Below are 24,106 nucleotides of genomic sequence, written 5' to 3'. Positions count from 1 at the left end.
TGACCTCCGCAGGGGGATTCCACTGTTGAAGAAACACTGCCAAGCTCCCGAACAGATGAACAACCCTGGGGTTCTGAGGTGGCCTGTGCACAAGACTACTTTCCCCTCACAGTACTTGGGAAGGGAACTGCGCTAGCCTCGGATGGGTTAAATCCCCCAAAAGCCAAAGCCAGAGTCTGAAGTCTGTGTGACCACACAGTTGGCAGTAAGTGCACATTTGGGATTTTTAGAAACAGAGAAAAGTAATCAAGTCATTTTCATTTGTAAGAGGCAGTGTAACTTTAAAAACAGGCTATGCCAAGGGCTCTGGTGCTAAGCAGTAGTCCTGGATGTGCGTGTGGCCAAAGATGTCACAGGCAACCTCTGAAGGGGGTCCAGTGGATGGGGACAGAATGGCCAACGTGGGCAAGTGTGATCCAGGTGCTCATGTCAGCCTTGCAGCTGGGGTGGAGACGATGGTGCCTGTTGGATTGGCAATGAAAGGCAGAAAAATAGGGATTGGCGCTGAGTTGTGCCCGGCTCTGCTATTCGCTTCTGAATGGTACAGAAGTCCAAGTTTAAAAAGAAAGGGAAAAGCCAGTGAGCCTGTAAGCTTGGTAAGGAAATGCCACTAGCTTTCTTCCCTGCCAGCGTGCACACCAGAGCATGAAGGTTCTCGCCAAGGAGCTTGTGAACGCTGCCAGCAGAAGACGCTGCACAGCCCCCACCCCCTGCCTGGTGCAAGCTGGCAGGAGCAGCCAGGCCTGGGATCTGGGGCAACTTGCTTGGAGCACCACTGGCCTGCCCCAGACCCTGGCCCTGGCATACATGAGTGTGCCTTCCAAGGCCTCACCTACTGGACTCTGGCTGCTGAGGACTTGCCGTTGAGAAACATGATGGCACTCTAGCTAGGTGTGGGGTCATCTGGGTTCTGATCCTGCCTCACAACTTACAAACTATGTCATCTATGATGAGTTCTTTATCCCATATGGGTATTGGTAAGGTGGGTGAGGGAAGATTCAACCCAGTAAGTCAACATGAGGCAGTGGCCTCTGGGCCTGAGAAGGCCTCACACCTACCAGCATTGACCTTGAACAGCAATGACTGATGCCAGGTACTGAGCTTTTACTGAGTCAGACCCAGTGCTGTATCCAGTGACCATGTTCTGTTTAGTGCTGGGATGGAACCCAGGGACTTTGTGCATGCCAGGCGTGCGTTGTCCCACTGAGCTACACCCGGCCCTGAGCGGCTGCTGTGGGTGGTGGAGGAACACCAGGTGCCCAGACATGCATGACCTTAATCCTTACAGTGATCTTGATCAAAGACCCTAGTCTTATCCCCATTTTACAGATAGGAAACTGAAACGCCAGGAAGGTAAGTGATATACCCAAGGACAGTAAAGGGGGCCTGAGAACCCACGTCTACACACTTAACCCCTGCTGTGCTGGGAAGCCGTCCTCCTTAGTTTACCCATGAATGACATGATTTTAGCCCTATCTACAAAATGATGACTGAGGAAGGTGATATTCACACGGCCAGTACTGGTGTGGCCTGAGCCCCTGTACCCAATGAAAAATGTGAAAATGAAAACCCGAGGCGTGACTTAGGTCTGCTGTAATAAGCAGGAGACCAGTCAGTCCACCTGCTGTGGTTTCTTGTCACAGAAGCTAGTGACCACCAAGGATGGGTGAATGCTGGTGCCACCCTGCTACCTCCTGCCTCCTATCTGGTTCCCAGTGTCTGGTACCATGTGGATCCTGGCCTTGGGATCTGGGACAGGTGGCCTCACATTCAGACCCCAAGTGGGAAGCCAAATAGTGTTGTGGCGGCTGTACCAGCCAGCTCCCGAGGGCTCCTGCTGCTGCGGGCAGGGGTGTGTGGCACTCTGGAAACCCCTTCAGTAAAGTTCACCTGGCCCCAGCCCCCGCAGGCACCTCCCCAAGCTCTTCCCCTCACCCTGTGAGGTGCCCCTGAGCTCAGCCCTGTGCTGAGTTTTGGAAGTGTCCCTCCCGTGAGCTATATGGCCTTCTGGAGACCCACTGAGCCTGGCCACCTCACCTTCTCAGAGTAGTGCTCCCCCGGGAGTGGTGGGTAGTCACACTGCTCAATCTTCTGGCAGAGGGAGAAGAGATTCATTTTGTCTCCATAGAAGGGGCTCTGGAGAGCTGCCATCTGCAAGGGAAGGGGACAGTACAGCAGTTTCAGCCTCAACGTCCAGCACTCTACGGAAAGGGGACCACCAAATTGAGGCAGGGGCTCTCTCTGGGCCTCACTGCAGGACTGCCCAGCAGCACTTTGCCCTGGAACTGCTTGGACGTGGGACTGTATATAAACAAATGGGGACAAGGGTTCAGAGATGGGAGGGGGCAGCTGAATACTGAGGGGATGTCCCCCTCCCCACTCAGGCCCCAGCTCCCAAGGATGACAGCAGGGAGAGGGTGCAGACGGGCTTGCCCCAGGCCATGGGCCTGGGCAGGCAGGTTCTCCAGCCAGGTTCTCTGTCCTCTTCACCTGAAAGGCAGTTCCCACGCCCTGAGGGAGGCCTGCTTTTAGGAAACTGCCTGCCTGAGGCCCTGAATGGGGGGTGGGGGTGCGGTGAGGGGGGGAGGATGTGAGAGCTCAGGCTGTGCTGTGCTCCTCGGCAGCCCTCTGCGGAGGGTTCTTAGAAACCAGAAGCCCAGGTATCCCTGGGCCAGGGACCCTGTGCCTGGACCTGTGCCACGCTCGCCTGTCTGGCTAACTTTCCTCTGTGAGGTGGAAAGTGGCCCTGGCCTGCAGGGCTGTGGTGAGGTGTAGCCAGCTGAGCTGTGTCACCCTCGTGGAGACTGATGGTGTGAGCTCCACCTTGAAGGGAGGCCAGCAGCAAGGGCAGTGGGAGCAGACTGGTGGCCCCAGCCAGTCCTCCTCCACTGAGGAAGCACTGGGCCTCCTCCACCTGTGGGGGGTGGGCACCCGGACTCTACACCATGCCACTCAGAACCAACGGGAGAGCCTTCAGCGAGGTGTGCGGAGCCATGGAGTGGCTCCGTGAGGTGGTGGCCAAGCAAGGCATCCGCCGGCCCCATCTGCTGATTAATCTATAATGGGATTCAAGTGCTTCTTGTCACTCCTGCTCACTGTTACCGACGCAAATGACGGCCCAGTGCCTCCTGCTAATGAAGTGCCGTCAAGTAATTGTGCCAGACTTGCTGCCCTGCCCTGGCTCCCTTTGAGGACCCTGGTTGTGAAGGCCGCTCTGCTCTGGTTTACTGGTTGAGGGGTCCCTGGCTCTAGTATTGGGATGCCTAAGGTATCTTCACTGGACCTCATGTCCCAGAGAGTGGGCCAGAGAGCCCTAGCTTAGGGCAGGGAGGAACCCAGGGTAGCCCAGGGAATGCCTCCACCCTCTGTTCACCCCTGTGACCAGTATGGTGCCCAGAGCAGGGCCTGCCTTCTTCAGAAAAACCTACGAGGGCTTTGGAGCCCAGACAGAGTCCCTGGGTTTGCAGACGGCCTGTGGGGAGGCAGCATTCTGAGGTTTCCTCAGGCCACGTATGGCAGTCTGCCCTGGAACAGCACCTGTGGCCCAGGTGCTTGCTCCTGACCAAACGTCTATATTCAGATGGGGCTACAGGGGCAGCATCCCCTCTCCTTCCACACACCCATGGCTTCGGCCCCTCTGAGGGGGGCTGACCACATGTGAACCATGAACCTACCCTGCAGGAAGGCTACAGAGAAACATTCTGGCACTTGGCAAGGGAGAGGGAGTCTGCCCACCTGACCAGGAGCTGGCCTTGCCTTGGGGTCTGAACATGGCGTGACTAGGGCGGCACATCTCCAAAAAACGAGAGCCTCAGTGCCAAGGGTTAATTGGGCGGTTTTGAAAGGACATCCGTTGCCACAGCAGAGAGCAGCTGTGACTCCAGGGTGGTCACTTGGAGTGACCCAAGTGCCCTCCCAGCCATGGCTAGAGGATCCAGATGGCTCGTCATGGAGACTTTCTGCTCGGGGTAGACGAGGTGCTTTCACTTATGGCCCCACTAATGCTGGCCCTGGTTTTTTATGCATCTGACCTGAAGGGGAGCTGGTCACCCTTTAGACAAATCTGATTCGGTTTTCACAAACCTGGCTGCTTGGGACTCCAACACGACCCCAGAAAATTTAAGGGGGCAGTGAGCCCTCCCCTCCAGATGACTCTTCCATTCTTCCTGGCCCTTCCCCACAGCCTTTCAGAAACCCTTCTGAACAGGGCCAGCAGTGGGCTATGCCAGAGGGCCATCTTGGCCTTCCCCAAACAGGGACGTCTCCATTTCTAACTGCAGATTCCAGCAGAAGCAGCATCCCCACCTGCCCCCCTTCCAGCTGCTGGCCACTGGCCTTCCACCCAGATCAGGGCGACAGGCTGTGAAGGAATCTTTGGGGCTGCTGGCGACACTGGGATTAGAACGATTATTCGGGACGGCGAGATCTCCCATACCGGCGGCCACCCAGCCTCTGCTGTCGGAGCAGAGGAGAGATTACTGTTCAGGGTGACACTGGTTGCCTCGCTAAAACTGCCAGGGCCATGGCTCTCGGCACTGCTCCTCTGCTCCTCGCATGCAGAATTTCCCGGCATCATTGAGATGACACACAGCCAAGGAGCAGGGGGCTGGTGAGCACTTGCCCCCGCTGGGAGGGCTCAGAGAAACTGGTACGTGATCAGAGATGTCAGAGGAGAAGTGGGGATCTGCCTTCAGCAGAACAGTGACTGCATCTGACTCCTGCCTATCGGGCCCCAGACACCCACCTCATCACCCAGCCTCTCCCAGGCACGTCCAGGAGTGAAGGGTGACCCAGGGCGAACTGGCAGTCTAAGCCTTCATCCCTGAGGGAGGAGCATCCCGGCTCTTCTGCTGCTCAAGTCAGAATCTTAGAACGGCGTCCCATGTGGGCACAGCTGAGCATCCCTCAGCCCACTTTCTTGCTTCTCTCTGTCCCAGATGGGGCCTGGAGTCTGAGGGGTTCCAGCGGGGGTTCCTGGCACTGAGCGCCAACGCCTTCAGCTCCGTGCTCAGATGTGGGCTTGTGTGTGAATACATGAATTCTGTAAAGCCCGGGGGACCCCTAAGTGAAGCACTGGGCCCACTCTGGCACCTCTGCCCAGGCTCCGGGCTGAGGACGCCCCTGCAGCCAGCCTTTGATTCCCATGGTTTGCTCCTGTGCCCAGGGCTGTGTGGCCAGGCCATGGGGCATGACTCCTGAGGCCAATGCCGGCCGCACTTGGCCCCACCGTGTGCTTGGGGGCTCACCAGCTGGGGGCCAGCATCGCATCTGCGTTGACTTCAGGAGGTGCGTGGTGGTAGGTGGATGCCCAGGTGCAAAAGGGGATGCAGTGGGCTTGATAATAGCCCCAAAGACATACACGACCTAGTTCCCGGAATCAGCAAATGTCACTTTATGTGGCAAATGGGATTTTGCAAATGTGATAAAGTTTAGGATCCTGAGGTGGGAAGGGACCTTGGACTGTCCGGGTGGGTCTCACTAATCACAGGTCCTAGTGATGACAGAGGGAGACCGGATGTGTTGACGGAAGCGAGGGCACACTAAGGGCAGTGTTCCAGAGAGGGGTACCCTTCCACTTTCTGTGGAAAAGGCAAAGAAACAGGTTCACCCCTTGACACCCCTGCCTGGCCAGAAGAACCAGCCTGCTGACACCTGCCCTTAGCTGGGGACAAGGACTGGGCTTTCTGCCTGCAGCGCTGTAAGAGGGACATGCTGCTCGGGGCCATCAACCAATGTGATCTGTCACAGCCACCATGGAGAGCTAGTATGCGGCACTTTGAGACTTCCAAAGCCACGCTGGGGGCCGGGGGGCCGGGGGCAGTGCTGTCCTTGGCTGGGCATGCCTCAGCCCCTGGCCATGCTGCCCCAGGCATGTGCGCCCAGCACCACGCCAGATCGCCAGTCGGCATCTGCGGGTGGTGGTGGTGGGGGGGCTTTGTCACAGCTCTTCAGGCTGGCACCTGGGAAGACCCTGCAGGCTGACCAGCGGAGGCTGCGACGTGACACTGGGACATCTCCTTCCAATTACTGCTGCCCAGGCCCAGATGTGGCCCCTCCATGTCTGCTGGGAAAACATCCGCTTCTCCTTCCCTGCCGGGCTGCGGGAGTGGGGAGAGGGGTGCCCTGTCACCCTTGAGGGGCTGGCCACAACGGCCACATCTGCCATGCTGGCCCTCTTCCGTGGGGGGCCCAGGGCCATGAGGTTTAGATGGGCGCCTGCCTCCCTGGGGACACTCAGTCCCTGAGGGACTTGACTGACTGATCACATCGGCTTCCCGCTGACGCTCTGTCCCTCTGGCTGCAGGCCACGTGGCCCCACACACTGCCAACAAATAAATCAAGTCGCCCAGGCGGGAGCCTGATGCCGGGGAGCCACCAGGGTGGAACGCTGCCCCTGTTGGACATGTGTTCAGGAGGCCGAGACGGCCGGAGCTGGCCTGCCTGACTGGGAATCCAATGAGGCTGGGGCTGCATCTGCCTCTGAGGATTGGGACAAAGGCTTGCGGCAGGGAATGGCTGGCGTGTGGCAGAGGCCTTGGCCAAGCTGAGGGTGCGCCCACCCTCCTCCCAGGGTCCCTGGGGGATGCGGCGCTCTCCCCCAGCCGGCTTGGCCTGTGTTGGTTTATATTAGAGACCCTCATGGCTTACGGGGGCAAGAAGCAGTTTCCAGAAATAAAACAGTAGGAAAAGAAAAGGAAAAGCCATCTGGACTAGGGTCAACATCCATGAGGACAGAGACAGGGGAAGCATACAGGGACTGAAGCTCAGCTGCACCAGGGCTTCCCACTGGCCAAAGCAAAAAGGGAAACAGGGCCAGCTACGGGAGCCTTGCCTCAGAGGTGGGCAGTGGACACTGATCACCCAGCTCGCATGGGCTCAGCAGGCTGGTGGTCAGGCTGAGGGCACCTCTGAGCGGGCACCTCGCCCCCAGGGTGCATTCACTCCTGTGAGGCAGTAGTGACCCCAGCTTATCCACAGTGTGACGGCCCCAGCAGTGGGGGCTGACCTGCCCTGGCCCTTTGGCAGGCAACTGCTGGCTGGGACTTGGAACTCCTGACCACAGTCTAGGCTCCTGCTGGGCCCTGCGCCTCTCCCCCAAATGACCACAGCTGTGAGTTGTGAGTGTGGGCATGTGTGGACACACCCAGAATACCTCACTGACCCTGCCTCCTGCACTGACTTGGGCTTTGGGAGTCCGGAAAAGCTGTCCCTACCCCTCAGGACCTGACACCTGGCTATGTGATGTCCATTCAGAGGTGGGTCTGAGTCCCCCTTGGGCCCCAGGCCAGGCAGGTGGGTGGCAGGGCTGCTACACTGAATCCTGAACTGGGTGAGAGCTGGCTGTCACTGGCCCTTGGTGGCCGGAGTGTCACCTGCAAAGGTGACACGGAGCGATGGCTGGAAAGACCCTGAACTCACGACTCACCTCGGGGACAAGCACCAGCACCACGGCAGTGCCTATGGCCTAGCAGCTCCCTGCTACTGTGACTGTGCCAGTACCGGGCCCCAGGACCAGCCGCTGTCCTGTGGTCCTTGCTGAGGACAGCTCTGATTTTCATCTCTCCTCCTGTTGCTAAGGACATGGCTGCCCTCCAGACCCGCCCTGCACCTCTGTCCCTCCCCAGAGCCCACACCCCACCCTGCTCACCTGCTTTGGCTTCAGCCCATCCAGGACCTGGGCTGTGGAGAGACAGGTGGGGAGCCATGCTCTGCACGCCCCAATCTGTGGCGGCCACTCGGGGCACTGCCTGGCCTCGGAGTGCCCAGCCACTGCTCATTAAAGACCCTTCCTGCATCTGACACCTGCAGAGTCCAGGAGAGGGAACACGGCCTGCCCCACTGCTGACCACCGGAGCCTGACTCGGCCACAGACCTGGGAGGTGGCTCTGGGGTTGCCTGCTCTGCTGAGTCCAGGAGAAGGGGCCACACCCGAGCCACATGGCCACCCCTAGCCGGACCTCAAAGATGTGTCAGCTGGGGCTGGGGGTGCAGCCCATGGTGGGGCCCTCGGCCTGCCTTCTGAGGCCCTGGGCTCCATCCAGCAGCACCCCCCCCACACACCATACCACACACAGACACACACACAGACACACACCCCCCACATCACACGCAGTGATAAGGTGCAACATCTGTTCTTATGACTCACATGCCCCTGATTTAAAAAGACGGTAACATCTAAACCTTACAAAGAGAACAGTTGTGGCCTCAGTGTCCATGAGCAATGCAGGGAAGGGCAATCCCACTGCCAAGGGGACACAAGGGCTGGCCCAGGTGCTGCAGGATGGGCAGCAGGAACCGCAGGCTTACCCACAGGACCACGGGGGCGAGTAAGAGGTGACCCCTCCCAGGAAGCAAAGGAAATGTCCTGTCCCTGCCACAGAGTGTCCCCACCCACATCCCCTTTAAAGAGGTTCCTCAGCTGATCAGCTCCGCCGGACCCGTGTTGGCTCCAGGGAAAGCAGAGGAATAGTCAAGGTTCCAACCAAAGCCCTCCGCCCCGTCCGTTTACCAGGGCTGTGACAGTGCAGGGTGGGGACACTGGCGTTCACAAGGTGGACAGACTCCGAGAGCCGTCCAGCATCAGGTGGCCTAGGGCAGGTCGTGCAAGTCGGGCACCCCTCCGAGACGCCAGAGGGCCCAGGCGTCCCTCTGCTGGGGGCTGTCACAGCCCTGTGATCAAGAGTGCGCGCTCCCCGTGTGCCCAGTCAGTGGGCGGGGCTCGGCCCACCAAGACACAGAAATCGCCCTGTCCCTCGGTCCAGCCTGGCTCCAGGTCTGGAAATGGCCACCCAGTGGCTCTTCCTCAGCTGGGGGCGGGATGCAGTCTTTGGTGAGACCCGCATTCCCAGGCCTGCAAGGACGCGAATGCCTCTCTAGCACAGCGACTCATCCATGAGGCCTGATGCTCCCCTGTCCCCAGCACCCTGCACGGGCCCCATCCATCCTCACATAATGAACAACAAGCAAAGCCATCAGCATGCCGACGCAGTCACCAAGGAAACAGCGGGGGGCAGTGAGGGAGCCTGAGTGGCCCACGTCACCTGTCTGTGTCCCTCTGTCTGCTTACAGTCCATCCCTCATCCCGGATCTGAGCAGCCTAGCAGGGCTGGCCCCGGCCTGCTGCTGGCCACTGGGCCACATCGCTAACCAAGCCAGGCGCAGCCCTAGCTTCCCACCTGAGCTCTGCCCTGCCCGGGAGTCCCCCACAGACGTGCCCCCAAAGACCACAGAGCTGTGGGAGAGGCTCACCTCGTACAGCAGACAGCCCAGGGACCAGATGTCCGACTTGAAGTTGTAGCCATTCTCGTGGATCCTCTCCGGTGACATGTAGTACGGCGTCCCAACTGAAACACAGCAAGGGGCAGGTGCTGAGGGCCTGGGCCAGGACGGGCAGGAGCACTGGGGCTCTGGGAGGGGACAGAGCAGGCCCCAGCCTCTGGGCAGCCCCCTTCCTCTCTGGGCCTGTCTTTTCCTGTCAGGTGTGAGGTTGAGTGGGGGCAGCTACCCATGCTGGAAGGGCATCAAAAGCACCTGCGAACTTCAAGGAGCTTCCCAGGACCCACCTGAGAGCCAGGCTGGGGCTGGGCAGCCAGAGGGTGTTTCTGCCAGCCATGGGGGATGGGAAGCAAGCAACCAAAGGTCCTTTAACATGATCGTCTGAATCAGAAGAGTCTGGATGAGGCTTTGAATGGGAAAAGAATCACTGCTGACGGTGACCCTTCCACACTCTCTCACTTCCAACAGCCCATGAGGAGGCAGCCCCATTTCAGAGATGGAGAAACTGAGGCTCAGACAGGGGAAGAGGCTCCCATAAATCAGCAGAAATGGGGTGTGACCCCAGACCCACAGGCGCCCAAAACTGTACATAGCCACCATCTGTGGCTACACCTTGTCCAGACTTGGGGTTGGCTGAGCTTAAGCAGGACAGAAAAGGCACAAACCTCAAAAATATTTCATTAAAGTGAAGAACTTCAGTTCATCAAAAGACACCATTTGGAGAGTGAAAAGGGAAGCCACACCTGAACACGGTGGCACACACCTGTCATCCCAGCATCTCAGAGGCTGAGGCAGAAGGATCCCAAGTTCAAGGCCAATCTCAGCAATTTATTAAGGCCCTAAGCTAGCAAGGCTTTCTCAAAACAAACAAGCAAAAAAAAGTGAGGGCACTTGGGATGTGGCTCGGTAGTAAAGTGCCACTGCATTTGATTTCTGGTAGCAAAAAAAGGCAAGCCCCAGCCTGAGGAAATCTCTTCAGTCCATACACCCCGCCCCCCTGGACTGACACGAAGGATACATTTTATCTCATTCATTTGTTGCAGTGCTGGGCACACGTGCCCTACCACTGAGCTGCACCCGCAGCACTCCCCCCCCAAATTTTTATTTATTTATAGACAGGGTCTCATTAAGTTGCTTAGGGCCTTGCTAAACTGCTGAGGCTGGTTTGAATGTGTGATCCTCCTGCCTCAGCCTCCTAAGCCACAGATTTCAGGCACGAGCCAGCTGCTTATCTTTTAAAACTTCTATAAACCAGTGAGTAGAAGAAAACAGCCCCGCCCCTCAGGTGAGCAAAGGGGTGCCTCAGAGAGAGAGGACCCGGAACGGCATCGGGCTTCTCAGTACTCATCAGGGAGACTCAAAATACAAGTAAAACAGGTTGCAACTACACACCCACCTGAGGGCTAGAGAGAAACCAAAGCCAAGAAAACAAAGCAGGTGACGCACAGAGCCACGGGACCTCCTGTGTTCCATGAGAATGACAAGAAACAGAACAAAAATCTACTGATGCACAGGTTGCCGGGGCTGTCACCCAGCCATCCCACTCCTAGGTGGGTGTCACCCGATGCTCTGTCTCTTAAAAGACACAATCAAAGATGTGCAGAGGGGATGTGCAATAGCCCAACATGGAAACAAACATCAGTCACCAGATTGGATAAATTGACAAACCACATAAACTACAGCCTAATCATAGGTGGAATACTATATAGTATTACAAAGAACAAAACTAGGTCCATTCATAAGCAAAATATTAAGTGAAAGAAACCAGGCCAAAAGAGCATGCACAGGGAAAGTGGCCCAGGAAGGGCACTAGGGGACTTTACTGTACACATATCACACCTCAATTAAAAAGTAAAAAAAAGGTGGGGGCTGGGGTTGTGACCCAGTGGTAGGGGGCTTGCCTCGCATGTGTGAGGCACTGGGTTTGATTCTCAGCACCACATAATAATAAATAAAGGTCCACTGACAACTAAAAAATTAAAAAAAAAAAAAAAAAGGCCAGGTGCGGTGGTGCACACCTGTAACCCAGATACACAAGAGGCTGGGGCAGGAGGATGGCAAGTTTGAGGCCTGTCTCGGCAACTTAGCAAGACCTTGTCTCAAAATAAAAAGTAAAATAAAAAGCTGGGGGTGAAGTTCAGTGGGAAAGCACTGTGGGTTCATTCCTCAGTATTGAAAAAAAGAAAAGTTTTGGATGATGAGGATGAGGCTCGGCCACCAACAGGAGGGGACTCTTCTGGTGGTCCCCCTCTTCCCTCAGAAAAGGCCAACACTCAGGACATCCTGGAAGGGTGTGCTGACCTCCAGGCCCTGCCGTGCTGCCTCTGGAACACGCTTCAGAAGAGCTGAGCTGTGCAAGATGGGGACACTTCCTGAGAGGGCACGAGTCCCCACCCGAGGCAGCAAGCTGTGGCAGAAATGCTGCCTTGGCCAGTCTGGTGGGGCCCAGGAACTAGACTGTCATCAGCCCACATGGAGGATGACTGTTGCGGAGGCTTGAGGACCAGGTTTTGAAATGTGCTCCACAAGAGCATTGTCACTGTCCTGGAGACGTGTGCCCCACAGCAGGCTGCGGCAGTACGCAGAGGAAGGAGTTTGGGGTCCAGCGTGGCCAAGGTGACACAGGGGTCCTGAGAGAACGGGCCATGTAGCAGCGGCCCAGGCTTCAGGGCATCTTGGATGGTGTGCCTATGGGGGACAGGCTCGTAGGGTCCATGGGGTACACAGCAGCAAAAGACATTTGGGGGCAAACACAGGGTGGGTTTTGTGCCAACTTAAGAAGTGAGCCGGGGAGATCATTCCTTCTCTAAGTGGAAAAAAAACTGTATTTTTAAAAATTATCCCCCCCATAAAAACCCCAACTATCCCTTAGTGACAGTATTATCTGAAATAAAAGCACAGGAGCTGGGGCTGGGGCTGGGGCTGAGTGGCAGAGCGCTCGCGTAGCATGTGTGAGGTGCTGGGTTTGATCCTCAGCACCACATAAAAATAAGTGAATGAAATAAAATAGTTATTAAAAAATAAAATAAAAGCACAGTGTGAAAAAGTAGCAAACCCTTAATCTCAAAGTCTACCACAGTCCTTGACACGGAAAAAGTGAACTGTCTGAGCCTGTTATTATCTTGGTTTTCTCGTCTTATCAGAAAAGGAGGAAAACTGGCTGCCCCATGAGCAGGGGTGCGGGTGGCGCTGGGTGCCACTGCTCTAGGCTGTGGGCTCCCCAGGGACAGGGCCTTGCTTGCCGCCGTGACTAGCACCCTGCTCCAGTACAGCTGAGCGCGGGTGCCTGTGCGCGTCCCTGAGTCAGTGACCCACGTGGGGCTGTGCCAGGGTCTGTCCCCTTCCCTGTAGCCTCAGACACCCCTTCAATACGTATGGCCACCATGGAGGGACGGTCTTTGTGAGCTCAGGGGTATAAACCATGACTCCTGCTTTACGAGGCCACCAAGCTCCCTTCCATGGCTGTGCTCCCTGAGGAAGGGCAGCAGCCGTCCCTTCCAGACCTGATTTGGAGAACCGCCATCCTGTCTGCACACTGGACGGCTGGAACCGGGGGCTGAGGGCTCTTCACAGGGAGGGCTGTAGGTCACCAATGCACCTATGGGAGTCCACGGGGAAGGCAAAACGGGGACTCCTAGAAGCAAAACCACCTTCACTGGGGTCACAGCCAAGTGTGAAGGAGGTGCCTGAGTCACCATGGCGACTATTAACAGGAACACGGTGAGCACCTCGGGCTGATGCAAGTGGGTTCCAGCACCCGGCTGCTGTGGATGGTGTGTCTATGGGGGACAGGCATGTAGGGTCCATGGGGTACATAGCAGCCCTGAGGTGATGGGTGGAGGTGCTGTCCCCTGGGAGGGCTGGAGTGCCCCTCATGTCTGCTCTGCACCCTCAGGACCCCTGTGGAGGTCCCTGCTGGCTGGCCTGGCGGCTCCTCTGTGCTTCAGACTTCCCTCTGCTCACTTGACATCTGCCTGGGCCTTCACAGGAGGGATGCTGGGACAGGCCAGGATGACCTGCACAGTGGCCAGGCCTTGGCTGCTTCACTCGCACTGTGGGAAAGACACGAGTGCCTCGGGCAACTGGGGGCTTTATTCTAAGATGCCAGGACCTCAGACCGCTGCCCACCCATCATTGTCCATCTGTCTGGCCCTCAATTTACTGTCTGCCAACAGTGGGTGCATCCATCTATCCCCTGGTCATCCGTCCACCCCCTCCATCCAGTGGTGACGGAGGCTGCTGCTGAGTGGGGGCCCTGCTGCAGGGGACCCGTCAGGAGGAAGAGCGGCCTGTCTCCGGGGTGCCTGGGGGGGAGCCAGCTACATGTGTCAAGGCTGGACTGATGGGTGGCCACCTGGGAGGGCTTGCGACAATGTGGACCCCAGCACTGTGGCGAGACCTCCAGGCGGACCCTGGGCACCTGCAGCTCTCACAAGTGCTGGGGGCTCTGAGGCAGGCTCCAGGGCCAGGGAAGGCTGAGCCTGGTGGCCCACCTGCAGCGACTTTCAGGTGCTCAGCAGACGGGGACAAAACCCAGTGGATTTAAGAAGCATTAATGGAGGCAGGTGTGACCCATCCTGGGCAGGCGGGGTCCTCAGGTCCCTCCACCGAGGGGAGGGTCTGCTCCCCTGGGTATGAGCACCTTAAAGGGGGGTGCTCTGGGGTCCATCTCTGCGCTGCTGTGGGGCCAGAAGGGCAGGGCAGCGCCTCTTCCGCTGCACCAGCCTGACCTGGAGCGAGTCACGTGCAGCCCGCGTCCGCCGACGGCACATCTGAGGTGGATGGAGCAGGCGCTACTTGCTGAGTATCTAAGATGAAACGAGGAACTTCAAAGACACCCGAGCTCGCGGTGGGCCACTGGGGATGAGGACTGGGAGAAGCTGGCAGGAGGAGGTGTCTCCACAGACAGGGACTCTGTCCCTGGGGACCTCTGTGGGTGGCACAGCCTGCTTCATGAGAGAGCCACCCTACAGTGACACACAGATGCCACTGAGCCCACCTGGCCTGGGCCTTGACCCATCTCCCAGCAACTACAACCCCCCAGCGGGGGGTTGGGTGGGGCCTGCAGGAGAGACCTAAGGAACCCTGGCCACCCGAGTCCCCACTAGGCCTCGTGATTTCAAACCCGCCCATATCAGAGGAGAGCGCACACGGGCCTCAAAGGGGCGGCTGATTAAAGGCGCTGCTTCCCGGGACGCGCCTGTCAACACAAACCTCGGGTGTTTTGAAAGGCTCACAGTGTTTGAAACGTGTTCATTAGATGTGAAAAAGGCAGACTGCACGTGAGGGCAAGGCCTGGTATCTGGGAGCTGCCCCTTCCCCAAACGGAGCCAGGGCCACTGCGTCTCTCCCCAGGCGGGGCCCTCCTGGGGCGGCAGGGGTGTGCACACCACAGGAACTTGGAGCCAGACCGCGGTTCCACTCACTGCAGTCCCTGCTCCCCAGTGGAGATCCCAAAGGCCGGCCCTGCCTCAGCGTCCCCACGATAGAGAGGGTGCCCCTCCTGCCGCCTCACTTCCCACTCTGGGAAAGAAGTGGTGATGAGCCTCGTCCCAGGCTGCAGGTTTCCCCGAGCAGGGGCCACAGCGACCTCGGGGGTCCATGTCGAGGGGCTGCCTCTGCCTCCAGGCTCAGACCCATCCCTCACTCCGTCCCCTGAAGCCCCCTCAGCTTCCCTGGCAGCAGCTCATCCAACATGGCCACACCTGGCCTCCCAGCCCTCGGCCCCAGAACCACCTGAAACTCAGGCTGGTGCACTACCCGCTGAGGAAGGTTTCTGGGTCAGAGGGACTGGCACGAATTGTTCCCAGGTGTCCTGCGCTGTGGGCAGGAGGAGGCCAGGCTTGGAACCACACAGCTTCTGTCTCACCCCAGGGTCACGGGGGGCATCTGGCTGTGCAGACGGGCAGACCCCAGTCAGTGCAGGCAGGTCGCAGCATGGCACGGTCTCACGTGGTCCCACGCATGGCAGCACTGGCCCGTGATGAGGAGAGGAGCCCCATCCTTCCCCGTGGGCTCAGGACAAGCCCCCAGGCCCCCGCAACGCTCTGGCTCCTTCCTTCCTGTGACATCAAGCCCTGGGAGCACCCAGTGTCTTCTGCCCCAGAAGCACCTTAGGATCCTCTCAACCCTGTCTCTGGGCACCCATGGCCCAACCCATCTCCCACCGCACTGTGGATGTGACCACAGGACTGCGGTGATCCCTGGCGGGGCCCCAGAGCCTCTCAGCCTCAGTTTCCTCATCCATAAACAGCCTGGTTGTGATGATTTTCTTTCCCTTTTTTAAAGCAAAATGTTTTAAGAGTGGCTTTTGAGCCTCTTCCTCCTCTGACTTGCCCTTTCGAGTTCAGAGGCTGGAACAATGAAGCCAAGGGTGGCTCTGGAGAGGCTGAGACAGTCCAGACCCTGGAGACCCTGGAGACCCTGGAGACCCTGGTGCAGCTGGAGTCCCTGGCCAGCATCCACTTGTGTGCACTAGGCTTTCAGGAGGGGTCTCCTGTCCTCTCACCAGGCCACCTGGGACTGCCTATGTCTGTCCCTCTGTCAACATGGCGTCCCTTCAATGAAGGGAAGAGTGCAGAATCACAGACCCCTGCACCAGCTCAGGGAAGCAGGAAGGAACATGAGTCTTTTGTACGTAATGGGGGCTGCCCCCAGCGGGTCTATTCCCCAGCCTGAGAGGCCATGCAGTGCCCTACCCAGGCCCTGGGCACGAGCCAGCCACCCTTCCCACCCCCAGTGCCAGCCCGCGGCCGCCTGTCCCTGCTGCAGGCGAGCAGGGCCTGGGAGCCACTCTGCAGCCCCTGGTTGTCTTGCAGCTGCTGCGTTGCTTGGAGCGAGACACTTGCTTGTAGCTTGTGAGTGGTGTATAGGCAAATCTTTCATTTTTCTTTCATTACGCCGGCGTGTACTGTCACTTAATTTTTATGTATGCAATCCTTCCTGACAAATATGATCTGCTGCCTGGTAATTCGTCTGACGCTCATTCTGTTCCGCGCTCTAATTACGGCTCCTATTCCTGACACTGAGGCAGCCGCTCTGCCACCGCTGGGTACCGCACCTGTCAGCCCGACCATGGCACTGACTAATACCCTTTCATGCCAGCCTCATGTTAGCAAATACAGCGGCAGCGAGGGGCGGGGGAGGCGGAGGAGATCGGATTTGCATAAGCCCAGGTCCTGGGTCAGCAGACCTGGGAGACGAGGTGGTGCCAGGACAAAGTGGCCGCCACCACAGCATCCTCACATAGTAGGTACACATCAGACCCGGTGGATTCATAAGTCGTACCCACACACGGGATGTGAAGGAGCCCCTGCCTCTGTGTCCTTCCTGAGTCTTGATACATGCCTATTAGCTCCATCTCTTGCCCAAATGTGTGTCAGACTTAGCTCTCTGCAGAACCTTGCTGTGGAGATTTTGGGTCCTGTGCTTTGGCTCATGCTGTCCCCTTCACAGAGCCTGGGGATGCAGAGTCCTGGGTTCTGGGTGCTTATCCAGCAAGCAGGGCCTGGCCGATCCCCCACGCAAGCCTCAGCTCAGTGGTGTGTCCCGCATGCTGGGTGCACAGCCCGGAGCGGGGACGGGCCTGTGAAAGCTCCTTCCACCCATCACATGTCCTGGTCGCTGCTCAGAGGCATCAGGAAGAGCCTGGCTCAGGGGGGCGGCCTTTTCCCAAGTTCCAATTCCTTCTCATTAATATAATAAGTGCACCAGTCCGAGTGGATCAAGATCACGCTGTCGGAAGAGACGGTATCTCTGCCCGTCCCTAATGATGCGATCCTAACCAGCTCTGACGAGTGCCGCCATCTCTTCTGCAGTGGGACAGAGAAAGGCTCAGGCCTGACTGATGGGCCCAGGAGGCAGGGACCTTCACTCTTCTATGACAGTTTCCTAGCGTGCTCTGGCCCTTCTGAAGCTCTGACGCCAGATGGGGCGACTGGCAGTGCGGCTCAGTGGTAGAGCACCTGTCAACTAGGGCAGAGGCTGATTCCATCATGAGGTGAACAACCAACCCAGCTCGGCCAACAGCCCCAAACTGACAGGAACACCTTGTTTTTCACCAGAGAGGTGTCTGAGAGGACCTGGAAAGACAGGGAGTCCTTCTGGCAGTGGAGAGCCAGTGGCCGGGGTCCCTGGTGGAGACTCCAGGTTGTCTTCTGTGGCCCCAGCCCTGGCCTTTGGGAGAAAGCATGGGTTCTGGCAGGAAAGGCCCTCATTCGAGTCCTGGCATGAAAATAAAATCACTCCAGCTTCCTGGACTAGGGACCCCTCATCTGTGGAAAGGAAGGGTGCCACAGAGCCCAAGCCTGTTGCAGAGATGAAGGCGCATCCTAATCTCCCTGGGGACGTCCTTGCAAATCCTTTCTTTTGGAGTCAAAGGAAGTGGCCAGGCCAGGTGCCCCCAGGATGGACAGGGAAACTCCCCCACCTCACTCCCAGAAGCAGCCTGTACATTTCTCCTAAGTGTGTGCCAGACGTGGAGTCTCTAAGCCCTCAGGACCTGAATGAACAGTGACAGTTTCCATAGAAAAGCCTCTTCCCGAAAGCACCTGTCCTGTCACCAGAAGATGCTACTGGCACACTCAGCTGGCCACAGGCCCCCAGGTGTCAGGGGACGGGAGATGCCTGGGTCTGAGCCGTGCAGTGCGTGGAGTGCCCACTGCCGCTCCAGGGAGGCGGCCGCCTGTGCGCGGGTCTAGCTCCCTTCTGTCACCCAGGGTATGTTGGCCGGGGGCTGGGCAGCACAGTGGGTGCCGGGAACTGGCTCTGGGGAAGCAGGAGGCCCTGCCCATCCCACGGCCTCTGTGGTGGCCCCATTTCCATGCTCTATGGGGGCTGTGCTCCTCCCTGTTCTGTAAGTCAGCACCTCCCCACTGTCGTCACCCAAGCCTCAGGCCCATCACACACAAGCACAGGGACTGACACACCCAGTCGAGTCTCTCCCTGCAGCAACTCCTGCATTCAGGGCCTCGCCTCCCTTTCCTGCGACCTCAGCCTGTGGCCTCCCAAGGACCCTGTCCCTACCACACCAAGGCGCCCGCTCAGCTCCACCGGGAGGCTGGCCTGCTCCTTCTGCCCACCCTACAGCTCTCATTCACCCTGCACAGCAGCTGCAAGGCCACCTCCTGGGTGACAGCTGGCTCCCCCCAGCTTCACAACTGCCTGTTCAAAACAACCCAAAAAAATGGAAGCAATTCAAATGTGCAGGGAACGGAGTGTGGGTGGAAGAGCGTGCATGGGGAGAGGGGGGAGAGCGGGCAAGGTCAAGGACCACTGACACCTCCTGCCCCCAGCCTGGGCTCCACTGGCCTTCCCTGGAGGGGGCAAGAGTGGCCCACGGCTCCTCAGGCCTGTTCACTCCTTTGGGGTCTGTTCTGAAAGGACGAGTCAGCTCTGGGCTTCCAGAGGCATTTTCCTATACTAATCCACCGAACGCCCCCGGCCTCCTCCAGCCCCAGAGCTGGTGCAGCCAGGTTGCTAAAGACATGGCCCCCCGGGACTGCAGGGCCGATGGGCGCCTCACCTAGGGAGTGGGCCGCGGTGGTCTCGGAGCTGAAGAAGCGGCCCAGGCCGAGGTCGCCGAGCTTCACGATGCCCGTGGCCGTGATGAACACGTTGGCAGGCTTGATGTCTGCAGGGAAAGAGGAGAGTTGGTGAGTGACAGGTGGCCTGGGTGGCCAGGGGAGGGCCTTGCAGGTGATGGGCTCCCTGAGGGCAAGGCCAACTCCTACTAGGACATCAAAGCCCACATCAAAGTTCCCTTCTCTGGGCAGAGCTGGTGCCGCACTGGAACTGGCTACCTGTGCTGGTGCAGACTGGCCTGGAGACCATGTGCAGGTGGCCCTCCTTCCCTGAACTTAGGTCCCCTGCAGGCGGTTGCTGACACGGAGCAGATGTGTGTGCAGCTGCTGGACACATCTGCCCTGTGTGGGCAATGCCAAGAGTTCTGACTCCTCGTGGGGCTCCCAGGAGCAAGGGGAGCCCGGGGAAGCTCTGGGCGGGGCTCAGGTGCCTGACCCACCTCGGTGCATCACCCGTCGCGAGTGCATGTGCTCCACGGCGCTGCAGAGCTGCACGAAGTACTTCCACACCGTCCTCTCAGGAATCAGCCGCTTCTGCTTCTTGAAGTACTGTGGGGATAGACGGGCAGGCCCAGTGAGCAGGCTCCCAGGCAGACCATGAGCCTGGACCAGGAGGGCCACCTCCACAACCGCCTGGGCCCAGGTTGGCACTGGGGGCGGCCTGGCCCAGTGCGAGCTGGGGGAAGGTCATCTCCAGGTGCCCCACAGCGGCCCTCGCAGGCCTGTGGACAAGCCCACGAGGAGGGCAGCTGCCCTGCCTCCTCCAGCCCCAGAGCTGATGCAGCCAGGTTGCTAAAGACAGTGGGCCACCTCGAGGAAGCAGGTCCACATTCTCAACAGCCCCTCTGTCAGGAGAACCCCACTAAACACTCCAGAAAAAACAACCAAGCACCACCCCTCGGCTGCTCTGGGGCAGGAAGCAGGCCTGGAGGGATGAGGCGGGACTCTTCCTGAGCAGTGGCCACATCAACAGGTCTGGGCTGCGGCCGGGGGCCAAGGCTCCTGCTCCAGGTGTCTGAGCGGCGGTCTTCCTCCTGGGCTTTCCCCTTCAGGGCAGCCATGTTTTTACCAAGCTGCCAGAGGCAACGCTGTGCCCATTTGTCGGGCAGCTGCTCTGGTGCAGAGAAGCCAGTAGCTGACCTAGGATCTCTGCCCCACCCAGGGAAGGGCTATGGGTGGAAGAGAGGACCAAAGCAGGGAGGACGGTGGCCTTTCACGAGGGCCCAGGTCACAGCGTAGCCCCAGATTTCCTGCCTAGAAAGCCCCAGGTCCCCGCCCACTCCAGGAAACTGAGCAGGCACTAGCTCAGAGAGGTTGAGGAATGTGCCCAGAGGTAACCAGCTGCAGCACTGGAGCTGGGGCCTCCAGAAGGGGGACAGTCACAACTGGAAGCTCCTGGCCTCAAAGCAAAGTCCCTTGAGGCTCTCTAGGAGGGGGACCTCGTGGGTGAACTGTCCCAGGCTTCCAGCAGAACCCCCCAGGGCCACCCCAGGGCTCGGGGGTGGTCGGGCTGGGATATTTACACCGTGAAGTTACCGAATCCTCATTACAGTGTTCACGCGGAGATGTGCACAGCCGAGTGGTGATTTTCTAAATGTCACATCCTCTCAACGTCACCTGACATTTAGTGGGAAGGCACGGAGTCTCTGGTGGGTTCTGGGGCGGCAGCGGCATGTCTGAGCTTTGCTGTCCCTCGTAAATAATGCCTGCCCCATGCCTATGGAGGCCCTCCTTGGTCCTCAGGCTGCAGGACCCGGGGACAAAGACCTGCTGGCCAGCAACCTCTCGGGCCAGCTGGCCAGGCCCCTGTTCTCCAAACCCAGAGTGAGCTGGAGAGGGCAGGGTGGGGAGGTGGCTCCCTCCCTGCGCCCAGCACTGGGCTAGTAAGTTAGATGAGAAAACGCCAAGATCACCTGTGTGTGTCTCAGGTGTGACCAGGGGCCAGGTCTGCCCCACCCTGTCTCTCCCCCTGGTCGGGGGCTGCCCCAAACCAAGTTCTCAGGTGAGTCCCTCGCAGCTGTCAGAGGGAGCAGGGGTGGGCAGGGTGGAGGACGTGGGAGGAGAGATGGCCAGTGAAGGGGATGAATGCCCAGAGGCTCCCCCACCCGCGTCCTCACCCCGTCCTGCAGGGCTGGTGACTGATGTGAACCCTGAACCGGGGGCCTGGGAGAGCCAGGAAGAGGCACGGGTGCGCAGGCTGTCCATCCCTCCTTGCCCCTGCTCTCTTGCAGCCTGGAAGAGTGGGCACCTGCCTGCCGCTCCCACAGTGCCCTCTCCTAAACGGTCCCTGGGCTTGGGTGACACTGAGGCCCGGGAAGGGAGGGATCAGCATGGCGGCACCCCAACCCCTGCCTGCCCACAGCCCCTCTGCGTGGATTGAGGCTTCGAGGGGGCCGGGCCGCAGGGTGCGACCTGGACTTGTTCTGCTACTGCGTCCTGCCCTGGCCCTCCCATGGCCCTGCGTCCTGTCCTTCTCACACACGGGGCGGACCACGTTTGCTCACTGCCGTGAGTCTCGGGCAGTCCTGCAGACCTCAGGGCATGGTCCTGAATCTTGAGCCTGGGCCAAGAGGCCCTGCGTGACCCCTCGGTCCCCACCTCATCTGGTGCCCTCAGAGGACCAAAGTGCACAGCTGTTTCTGCCGCTGGGGGTCCCCTCGTCCAGGAAGCCTTCCCTGACGTGCACAGGCTTTCCTGTCAGGGTTTGGGCTCCCTGAGAGCAGAGCCAGGGCAAGTGGTCAGCATGGGGCCGACCCACGGTGGGAGTCGAGCGTCCGTCGGGGAGAAGGACAGGGGCAGAAGCGATGAGGTGGGGGTGACATGCGGTAGAGCACATCTGCTCCCACCGGGGACCCAGCGGAGATTAATGTCCCTGCAAATGCATTAACATGTCAAGGAAAATATAAAAGCCGGTGATAACAGCTCAAGTGACGCTGCTTCCCAGTGACGCCTATTCCTAGGGGCCGAATTTCAGAGGAGTGAGTGCGAGCAGGGCTCAGCCCCGGTGCCTGCTGGGAAGGCAGAGAACCCACGTCTCCCGCCTTTCCAAGTAGGAAAGGGGTGGGGGGTGTGGGCTCAGGGAGGCAGCGATGGGATGGGTGCCCACGTCAGGGCTGAAGGGAAATGTCCAGGCCGGCAGGAAGTGAGGGCCTTGGCGGGGAGCCAGGGGCCGCTGCGGGCAAAGGCTCCTGCACCCAGAGGCTGTGAGGCTAAACCTCTTTGAGCGTGGACTCGGGGTGCGTGAGCCAGCGAGGCACAGCTGTGGCTGATGGCCAGAGCCCTCCATCAGTGGAGCTGCAGTGTCCCTGATGCCAGGCTCCCAGGTGACTTGGGCAGTGGGGGCAGGGGAGGCTCGCCAGGGCGAGGTCTGGCCTGAGGCTCCCTGTGTCACGTGGCCAGTCCTCAGTCCCGAAGGCCCCAGACATTGGCCACCACATAGAAATGAAGAGTGTCCCCCCAGCTCTGGAGGGATTGTCTTGGGGACAGTGTCTACTGAATAGTCCCAGGTCAGGAAAACAGAGCGGGCCCAGCACGCCCTGTGCCCACTGCTGGCATCTCAGGCAAGCCTCTAACCTCTCTGGGCTCAGATTTCCCCTCCTATAAAACGAGGCAATGGGACCCCCCCCCAGGGCACCTTCCCAGAACCTGTGAGATGGGGTCTGATCTACAGGGTGCTGTCCCTGCTCCTTTTGTGAGGAAGAGTGGCCGTGGCCCCCCGTGCCCTGGATAGGCTGGGGCAGTGTGGGTGGACAGAGGAGCCCTCGCCAGGCACCCCCTGCCCAAGCATGGCCTCTGCCTTTGTTGGTACCTGCTGGGGGCTGTCGAGGGACATGGTTCTCAGCTGCCCACGGTGGCTGGGGATGGATCCTGCAGACCCCACCAGGCCAGGGCTGAGGCCAGGGCAGTGAGGACTGGGGGCCAAGAGGCTGCTGACCTGGGGCCCAGGTCTGGACAGCCCCCGAACACGCTCCCTGGCACCCTGACCTTGATCATCTGTGAGAGGTCCCCGGCGTCAGCCAGCTCCAGCACGATGTTCAGCTCGTTGTCCTCGATGAATGAGTCCAGATATTTGATGATGTTCGGATGGTTCAGTTGCTGCGGCAGGAGAGAGAGAGCGAGCGAGTTGGCATCCGTGACGGACGGCCCAGCCCAACGCCTGCCCTGCGGGCTCAGGAGGACGAGCGCCCAGCACCTACTGGAGAGGGGGCGCCCGGGGAAAGGTCTGCACGTGGGAGTTGGCAGACCTGGGTGACGCTGGGAAAGCCGTTTGTGTCCCTGAGTCTCAGTTTCCTCACCTGTAAGATGGGCGTGTTTTGAGGAGGGCTGGGAAGGGGAGTGGGCTAAGAACCTGGAAGTCCCCACAGCACTGGTGGAGAGCTGAGGGGGCAGGTGGCAAGTGGCAGGGGGCACTCCTGAATATTTGTCCCCATCACCTGACTGATTCCCTCAGTGCGCAGACCCAGCCCCTGGCTCCCACACCAGAGCCCGTGCTGGCTGAGGTGGTCGGGGGAGCCCATGCAGGATGCACCCCAGGGGCTGGAGCAGAGCGGAGCCCCTGGTGACTGAGTCCAGGAGGTGGGAGCAGCGGGACCCCAACCCCTCCATGACGTGCCCAGCCCTGTCCACACACCAGCCCAGCCAGAGCCCCCGAGAGCAGCTTCTAAAAGGCTGAGAGGGACGTGTATCTATGCTGCGAGCTGACGGTCCCCAGAATCTAGACTGGGGGACCTGGGCCGACACAGCAGAGCCACGCTGTCTTTCAGTGCAACCGTCCAGCCCGCCAACAAGGACTCCTGCCTGGCCCAGAACACTCACCTTCAGGAGGCCGATCTCCTTGACGCAGTCCTGTCTGGCCTTGGCGTCCATCATCTCAAAGATCTTGACAGGAGGGAAAGAGCCGGTTAGACCCGAGCCCGGGAGTCACAGCCGGCATTCAGGTCCCAGCTCTCCCACCTCCTTGCCAAGGGGCCCCTAAGAGCAAGAGCTCCCTCTGACTGAGCACCCACAGCCCGGTGCTGCACTAATGGTGTCACCCCTAATCCCAGGACCACTCCTGTGATGGAGTCACTGTACCCAACTCTCAGAGGAAGGGACTGAAGCCCCGGGACCAGCGAATTGCTGTGGCCACACACTGGTGAGTGGCATGTGCTCAGAGCCTCTGTTTCTCCCTCTGCTTATGGGGCTAACAGCCCGGCCTGTGTGGTGTGGGTCACTGTGTCCCCGAGTCCCCAGTCCCCCTTGAGCTCACT

The 24,106-nt window shown here is 59.2% G+C and overlaps 1 protein-coding gene across 4 annotated transcripts in view; it reads right to left on the bottom strand.

Annotated features, from left to right (window-relative positions):
• The window catches only part of Nek6 (NIMA related kinase 6), a 73,949-nt gene that overhangs the window by 1,907 nt on the left and 47,936 nt on the right, over nucleotides 1-24,106 (bottom strand). For all 4 annotated transcript variants that reach the window (XM_027944492.2, XM_027944485.2, XM_027944475.2 and 1 more), the window contains exons 4-9: nucleotides 23,673-23,735; nucleotides 22,842-22,952; nucleotides 19,298-19,406; nucleotides 18,800-18,907; nucleotides 9,250-9,344; nucleotides 2,038-2,151 (exon numbers count right to left, since the gene is read on the bottom strand). In XM_027944492.2, the coding sequence (XP_027800293.1) occupies nucleotides 2,038-2,151; nucleotides 9,250-9,344; nucleotides 18,800-18,907; nucleotides 19,298-19,406; nucleotides 22,842-22,952; nucleotides 23,673-23,735 (600 nt within the window). The remainder of the gene's footprint in view (nucleotides 1-2,037; nucleotides 2,152-9,249; nucleotides 9,345-18,799; nucleotides 18,908-19,297; nucleotides 19,407-22,841; nucleotides 22,953-23,672; nucleotides 23,736-24,106) is intronic.

This window comes from Marmota flaviventris, chromosome 13 (genome assembly GCF_047511675.1).
Source record: "Marmota flaviventris isolate mMarFla1 chromosome 13, mMarFla1.hap1, whole genome shotgun sequence".
Taxonomy (NCBI): Eukaryota; Metazoa; Chordata; class Mammalia; order Rodentia; family Sciuridae; genus Marmota; species Marmota flaviventris.
This window is presented reverse-complemented; position numbering and strand designations above follow the sequence as displayed.